Source organism: Squalius cephalus (assembly GCF_949319135.1).
Source record: "Squalius cephalus genome assembly, chromosome: 7".
NCBI classification, from domain to species: Eukaryota; Metazoa; Chordata; class Actinopteri; order Cypriniformes; family Leuciscidae; genus Squalius; species Squalius cephalus.
This window is the reverse complement of record NC_137128.1, coordinates 40771583-40779107: the sequence shown is the minus strand read 5'-3', so window position 1 is coordinate 40779107 and position 7525 is coordinate 40771583. Positions and strand designations below refer to the sequence as shown.

At 35.4% G+C, this 7525-nt stretch overlaps 1 protein-coding gene across 3 annotated transcripts; it reads right to left on the bottom strand.

Moving 5' to 3' along the window:
• LOC307161696 (uncharacterized protein) lies at window positions 1–7301 on the bottom strand. 3 transcript variants are annotated; one of them, XM_079876574.1, is made up of 17 exons: window positions 7144–7301; window positions 6820–6943; window positions 6623–6652; window positions 6480–6542; window positions 6207–6269; window positions 5630–6037; window positions 5121–5547; window positions 4616–4794; window positions 4445–4538; window positions 3566–3922; window positions 3357–3474; window positions 3178–3269; window positions 2742–2856; window positions 2555–2659; window positions 2236–2412; window positions 1843–2010; window positions 1–1754 (listed from the first exon to the last, which is right to left on the bottom strand). In XM_079876574.1, exons 7-17 carry the CDS (start codon window positions 5334–5336, stop codon window positions 1522–1524), a joined length of 1854 nt encoding a protein of 617 aa, XP_079732700.1. In that variant the 5' UTR covers window positions 5337–5547; window positions 5630–6037; window positions 6207–6269; window positions 6480–6542; window positions 6623–6652; window positions 6820–6943; window positions 7144–7301; the 3' UTR covers window positions 1–1521. The 3 variants fall into 3 exon arrangements, with proteins under 3 accessions (XP_079732700.1, XP_079732701.1, XP_079732702.1); XM_079876575.1 differs by lacking the exons at window positions 6480–6542; window positions 6623–6652; window positions 6820–6943; window positions 7144–7301 and adding an exon at window positions 6353–6370; XM_079876576.1 differs by lacking the exons at window positions 6480–6542; window positions 6623–6652; window positions 6820–6943; window positions 7144–7301 and adding an exon at window positions 6353–6370 and having other exon boundaries at window positions 6207–6266.
• Between the last annotated feature and the right edge of the window lie 224 nt (window positions 7302–7525).

Genomic DNA, 7525 nt, shown 5'->3' with positions numbered 1-7525 from the left:
AAATCAATAAAAAATTGGGGGGGAAAAAGAGCTCAGACAATCAATCCACATTTATTTATGTAACACATTTTAAAACACATGTCGGCCAAAGTGCTTTACATACCAGGACACATTCATACAATCTAGAATTATAAAACCAAATATAAGACAAATTTAAAAAAATCACAAAATTAAGTGCAGTCAAATGTAATTTGTGTGTGAATATCCCAGTTTGTTTTGAGTATTGTATATATGTTTTGGAATACATTTTATTTCATTTGGACAAGTAAAATAAGTGCCTTGAGTAACTATTAAGTGTCAAAATATGCACACTGAATGTAAACTCCATTACAGAATCTTAGACAGCTCCATTGATCTTACAGTTTTTCTCGATTGTTTACACACATTTTCTGAAAGCATGCCTCATATTCTCAGAACTCTACACACAAATCAAAAAACACACACAATGGGCAAAACCCCTCAATTCTCCTGCAAAATGAAACTTTACATTCAAAACAATGTTATTTCTTCTCAAAATGGTATTTTGTTTTCAAATGACACACACAAACCATCATATGAATAGACATTTATAAGAACCAGTTGAACACTGATGTGCTCAGTGTAAAACACTATGATGAATGGAAAACACTTCTCCATTCATCATAATGACTTAGGCCTTTTTTGTTCAGTGTTACACTTTCTACAGACAGTACATACATAAGTGTGTTGTAAAATATTTGAGAATATTGTTTTTATACTCAGAACACACAAATACACGGTAACAAATATATTTTATTTTTTCCACAAAAACAATGTACACAGTGTACATCCCCAACCAACACGAAGTTGTACATACAGTGGACTACATGGTCTACAAAACAACGGAAGAATTTACTGTATACAGTTACAGTAAAAAAATAAAAAAAAATCCAAAGTTGGCATCCATTGCTCCATTGAAGAGCTCACCTGTTGCCCCTTTATGCTAAAGCTCTGATTGCTAATTGTAAAACTGTGTGACGGGTGTTTGCCCATGTGATGAGTCAGTGTGCATATGTGAATGGCAGTGTGTTCCTTGTGAAAACAAGAGATTTTCTGCATGAAAATTGTGCCAAAAGCAGAGAATTGTGTGTAGTGTTTTGAAAAAAGTGTGTTTTAGAAGTGCAATTTGAGTGTAAAGCAGGAACTGAGCTTGTAGTTCAGCAGAATTGGTTCAGGGGGTTGGCGAATGAGTTACATGTTGTGGTCATTGTGTCTCAAGTACCAGAAAATGTGTGTAAACAATCGAGAAAAACTGTAATCATCGAAGTAGTTTTTTTAGATGTAATATTAGCCGTATGGAATTTATAAGGTAATTGTTCAAAGACACCCCGGTCTGTTCCCAGACAAATCGTGATAGTGCCTTATTAAAGGTGGGGTATGTGATTCTCTTTTTTGGCCATTTTTTCAAAATCACTTGAAATCCTATTCCTAACCCACTTACAGCCACTGAGTTAGAAGCACTGAAATGAAAATTTTTGATTTTGCAAATCACATACCCCACCTTTAAGGAAAATCCTGTTCATCATCTGAGCTGTTGTCGCTTTCTGAGAGCCCTTCCTCTTGCAAGTCATCTTCCTGGTCAAGCTTCTCTTCTTCAGACATCAAATCTTGTTGGCTGAAAATTTTTACATAGCCTGCCTTTACCAACTGCATTAAATGCCTAAGTTCATAATGTTTCTTTCGAACAATGCAGAGGAGACCTTTGCATGCAGTGTCAGACAGTGTTGGAAAAAGAGCTGAAAAACAAAAGGATACATTAAGAAAAAAATACAATGCTATATACTGTATACACAAGCGCAAATAAATGTTTAAAGACTTTCTTACATTTTGAACTTATCTCATTAATCAGTGCTTCAAATTTGGACATCTTTTGTGTCAGGACTGTCCAGTGCTGTTTCATCTCCTTACAAATTAGACCTCTCTCTTCCTGAAGGCGTCTCACTGCCATCACCTTGTCAAACACCTTCCTCTTGGTGAGAAATGGAGCCAATTCTGAAATAAGGTTAACAAAAGAGTCATTATATACAGTGCCTGCTCATAAAAACAATGACATAGACTTGTCTTACAGAATAGTGCTATTCAATTTTGTTCCTGGTCAAGGTCTTCAGGATTGCTTGATTATTGCAGGCAGATGTGTTTGATTAGGGTTGGAACTGAACTCTGCTGGTTGTGGCTCTCTGGGAACATAACTGAATTGCCCTGTTATATAGAACATACCAGTACTGCAAGGGATTTGCCAAGGCCAAGCAACAGTCTCAGCTGTAAAAAAGTTTTCGACTGAGCCAAGCTGCTGGGATGGATCCGCTATGCTGTTGTATTCTTCCACTGCAGCAGCTAGCTTCTTCTTTTCCTCACTCCTTCTGAGTCGCAAAGAATGGCGTCGCTTGTTGCTATCTGAATTAAATAAAAAATAAAAAAACATTACAGCATTACAGCACTTTTTTAGCTACAAAGAAATAAATGCATATACAATGTGATATCCAATGACATAATAGTTAAAAAATAGCATGGTAAATTCCCAATGTTTGTGTTTCACCTGTTTGACTGTACAGACGCTGTGTACGCCTTTTGATGCTGACTGTTAGTGCCTCTATTTCTTCTTGCAACCTTCTCGTATCACCACTCCCGTGTCGGTCATTTTCTACACAAGAAATTGCATAAAAGCAGCTTAATGTGTTACCTGCCAATAATAAGAATAATAACAAAGCAAATCAAAACAATACCTTCTGCCCATTGCTGTACATCTGAAACCCACTGATGAACAGTATCATCTTGAAGTGTTAGCTCTGTCTTCAATGCCTCCAAGGTGTGTTGCTGCACTTGAAGAGCCTTCTGAGTCTACAAAATACAAAGTCAAGTTGAAAAAGTCCTGCATTTCATTTACAGGTGCAGTAAACAATTTCTATGAAACACTGGATATTTAAAATAAACTCAAACAAACACACCCCTCCCTTGATTGCTCTTTTTCCAGTGATATTCCCTTCTTTTGTAATGTTTCCCTCCCTCTTTTTCTCACTCTCTTCTCCCCTATCATGAGTAGACACGGCCCCTACTACTGATTGACTTTGATTTACTTTTTACACCTTTAATTAAGATAGGAATAAATGAGTAAAACCTAAAAATCCCAACTGCAATATGTGACTGAGAAGAAAGTTATACCTTTGTATATCTGTTAACTAGAGCTTGTCCCAAATTGAGAACCTTACGCTTATTCCAGGACATGGCTTGCGTTGTAATCATGTCTGTTCTGCCTATAACATAAATATAAGAAAAAATGTAATGAGAGGTACGTATATAACAAAAGTCATTCTATATTATTCATACTTAATTCAACAAACCTGATTTTGACATGTATTTGCTTGTAACAGCAATTCTAGATAGGAAGCTGTTCACCTGCTCCACTTCCTCACCAATAGTTGACCCAGCTCCTTCCTGGTAGGCCCCACTGTACTTGACCTAACAAGTTTTTAAATCCGACAAAATCAACACATTTAAAATTTGTGCATTTCTTCTTATTATTACATGTTTAAAACGCACGGCAATATACCTCACATTTCCAAGAGTGTGCTTTGGCATGCATCACAGACAGAAAAGGATGCATGTCCAGTAAAGACTGCAGCTCAGGGCACTGTTTAGACACACGTTGGAGATATGGGAAGTATTTGCAGGCTACATCTGAACAGAAAAATGTAATGCTCCCTTGTGACATATCTGCAAGTTTTTTCTGAAGAAAGAGTGGGTACGCAAAAATTTCCCCTCGGAACATGTTTAAGGCCATAAGGAGAATGCCATGGCGACAGACAGCAATCTCTAATCCCTCCTCATCCAGTTTGCTGCTTGATTTCTTGGCCAATTCTTTTGCTGCTGTCCATTGTGATGCACCACACAGTCCTCTTCCCGACACCTAGATCATATAAATTATAAACATTTTAAAAAAGCTTAAAAGAGATGCTAAATAGACCACTCTAAATGTGACAGGACTTTACACATGTTCAACAAAAAAGATTCAATATTTACAGAACATTCACATTAGCTTTTGTAAGATGAGTTTACAGATTTCTCAAAAATGATTAATGCTTTGAACAAACAAATCCATCTCACCATGTATTGTACATATTGACTGAGTTAACTGTTATATTATGGCCTTTAAAAAACTACCCATTGACTGCTTCAATCCAAGCTAATTTTAAAACAATGAACACAAATATCTGAAGTAGTCATAATGTAAAAATGCACATAGCAATGTTGTCAGAGGGCATCATATTTTATCTTCTGGATCTGTTTAATTCTTTTCTAAGCAATACATTTAGTTTAAGGAATGTGTAAAATTGTTTGTGAAAAGCTGTAAAAGAAATTATCTAGTAATATCTGCCAACATAAATAAAAATGCTTACGTGATCATGCTAACATAAATAAAAATACTTACGTGATCATTGTTGTTGCGGACAAAGTCCACAAAGTCAGACACCTCCACATCACTTTGTATAAAAATATGGTCAAATAATCCTCTTTTCTCTGTGCTATCGAGAAACACATCAAGAACGTATATTAACACATCATTCAAAATTAAGAAAATCACTTTATTTAAAAAAAGTACCTTGCTGTGTTTTTAAACCGATAGTGTTTGCGATTTCCGTCAACACATACAGCTAGCATGTCTGGAGTGCATGCTGGACAAGTGAAAAACTCCTCCTGGCACATCTTTTCCACTTCATATCTTGCTGCAACCCATTCATTAAAACTGCAGCTAAAGACATTGGCTGATATTTTTCCACTCTGCAAAATTAAGCACATGTAATACTGGTGTTTTACTGGGTAGAACATGTTTGATTATATGTAGCATTGAAAGCACTCATATTCTTTTAAATTAATCTCCAAAAGGTTAAAAGGATAATCATAAAGGATAGTTTAACTTTAACATCAGTTAAGGCTAGTGTACATAGCTGAATTAAGAATCATATTGTATATAATTTTCACTATATTCAATATCTTAGTTGTTAAATCTATACATGAAAAGGTTTCTACTACTTTCAAAGAAAATAGTAATTTTACTTGCCAGTGGTTAATGATAAATCAAATTTAAAAACAAATAAAATACTTACTCTACCAAAGAGAATTGTTTTCTCATCAAGCATTTTAACAAATGCTTGAAAAGACATCCCTGGTGATGCCATTTTCATCTCTTGAAATGAGACGAGCACATCTGTTGTGAACAGCATACTTGCAGGGATGTTGCCAGGCCAGTAACCACTCCTCTGAAGTTCTGACAAAGACGTCTCTCGTGAATGTCCACACGAAGCACAGGACAAGTGAGGCATGCTAAGGTTGTAACGGCCTACAGGAGTAATACAAGCTACATATAATTATTAGACAATAAGGAAATGGTAATAAATATTAGAAAAAATGTGATGCAAAAATATTCCTTTCCATTCATAGTGATGAGGGTCATGGGCCTGCCTGAAGAAACAAGGACTGTCCCATTACTGCAATCACAAATATGGGCAGGTATTTCTACAGGCAGCAGTCGAACTGTGCAAAAAATAAGATATATTTAAAAACATCAATAAAATAAAATAAAACAACAATACAACTAAGCATAACATTATCTTACCAAGATGTTTAACAGAAATTTGACCAGCTTCCTGGCAGAATCCTGTGGATGGAGGTAAGGGTTGTACAAAACCTGAGACAAGAGAATCCCGATTATGGAGAACAAAGAAGCTACCATGTCTTCTCTCATCACAATCGGCACAGAGGAAAGGGTAAGGGAGACAGTCCCTACAGCGCACAATAGCTGCATTTGATCTACACTGTTGGCAGGATGAGGAACTTGCATCCTCTCCTTTCAAAATGTTCTCCACAAGTGAAGATCTAGCTTCTTTCCATCTCTCCTCCCTCATTTCAGTTCTAATGGTCCAGTCATTGGATGCAGACCGAGGTTGATGATCTTGCATTGGCATAACATTATCATCAACTTCCTTAGTGTCCAACAGCCTCTTTAGCTCTTCAAGAATGGTATCTAAGTCAAATTAATAAACATATATTTAAAAAACAAAATCAAGATTTACATCTAAAAGTATATAACTGTGTATGCACTTAAAAGTCTAATGATGGAATTATTCACATCTATATAAAAAAGTTAATTTTTAAATATGAAACACTAATCAATATTTTGCTTCAGTGTATACCAGCTGTCTCAGAGGCATTTGCAGGGCCACCCGTCAAGTCATCTTCTATAACAAGTGGACCTGCTAAAAAAAAAAAATGTGAGAAAGAAATAAACATAAAGAGATACTCATACACTCAACATAATTTTGATGTAGCTAAACATTACCAGAAAGGTTGTTGTGGTGGAACAAAATTCCATCATTAAAAGTCTAAGGATGGAATTATTCACATCTACATAAAAAAGTTAATTTTTAAATATGAAACACTAATCAATATTTTGCTTCAGTGTATACCAGCTGTCTCAGAGGTATTTGCAGGGCCACCCGTCAAGTCATCTTCTACAACAAGTGGACCTGCTAAAAAGAAATGTGAGAAAGAAATAAACAAAAAGAGATACACATACACTCAACATAATTTTGATGTAGCTAAACATTACCAGAAAGGTTGTTGTGGTCACTTCCTAGTCCTATTTACAAAACAGAAGCACAATTTCACATAATGTATATATATATACTGTACAATTGCTTCTTAATATATACAGTATATATGGAGCATGGATTCTGGACTCACATATGGAGAATTATACATATATATCATTTTTATGAGCATATACAGTGAGTACCTTATACTTACGTTCTACAGTTGCCCTTCTGGCTCTTGGATATTTGTAAATTGTTTCACCTTGGCTGTCCCTCTTTCTCCATTGAACAGTAGGGGGTGGGGGTAGAGGCTGCACATTGCTTTTGGACAGTCTTTCCTAAGAGCATAACAAAAGACTAGCCAAAAATTCAAGACATATAATATCACTTAATGTCTTGTTAGGGTTAATAAATGCATACTATTGACCAATAAAGTAACAGTCATTGTGAAATTAATATTGTGACTTAATATAAAATCAACAGGACAATTTTAAGAAAATATACTAAACTCAATGCTTGTAGAATAACTTTATTTTACCTCTCGAGCTTGTAAGTTTTCAAGGAGCTCATCAGTATTTCTCAACTCTTCTTCTAACTCAAAGTCCATCATGTGATTGTATATAGACACTCGACAGATAGAGAGATATTGATACACAGATCAAAACAGAGATAGACAGATAGATCAGACACACAGACAGACAGACAGACAGACAGATAGACAGATAAGCTCTTAAAAGAGCTGTTGGGTTCGTTATATAGCTGATAGATAGATCGATCGATAGATAGATAGATAGATAGATAGATAGATAGATAGATAGATAGATAGATAAGCTCTTAAAAGTGCTGTTGGGTTCGTTATATAGCTGATAGATAGATAGATAGATAGATAGATAGATAGATAGATAGATAGAGTTCTTAAA

Bases quoted from the DNA above. Each gene is read 5' to 3' on its own strand.
- LOC307161696 (XM_079876574.1), bottom strand. From the start codon at position 5,336: ATGCCTCACTTGTCCTGTGCTTCGTGTGGACATTCACGAGAGACGTCT. The intron at 4,539-4,615 runs GTACTTTTTTTA...GTTTCTCGATAG, and splicing joins CGGTTTAAAAACACAGCAAG to CACAGAGAAAAGAGGATTAT. The intron at 2,011-2,235 runs GTATGTTCTATA...ACCTTATTTCAG, and splicing joins GCAAATCCCTTGCAGTACTG to AATTGGCTCCATTTCTCACC.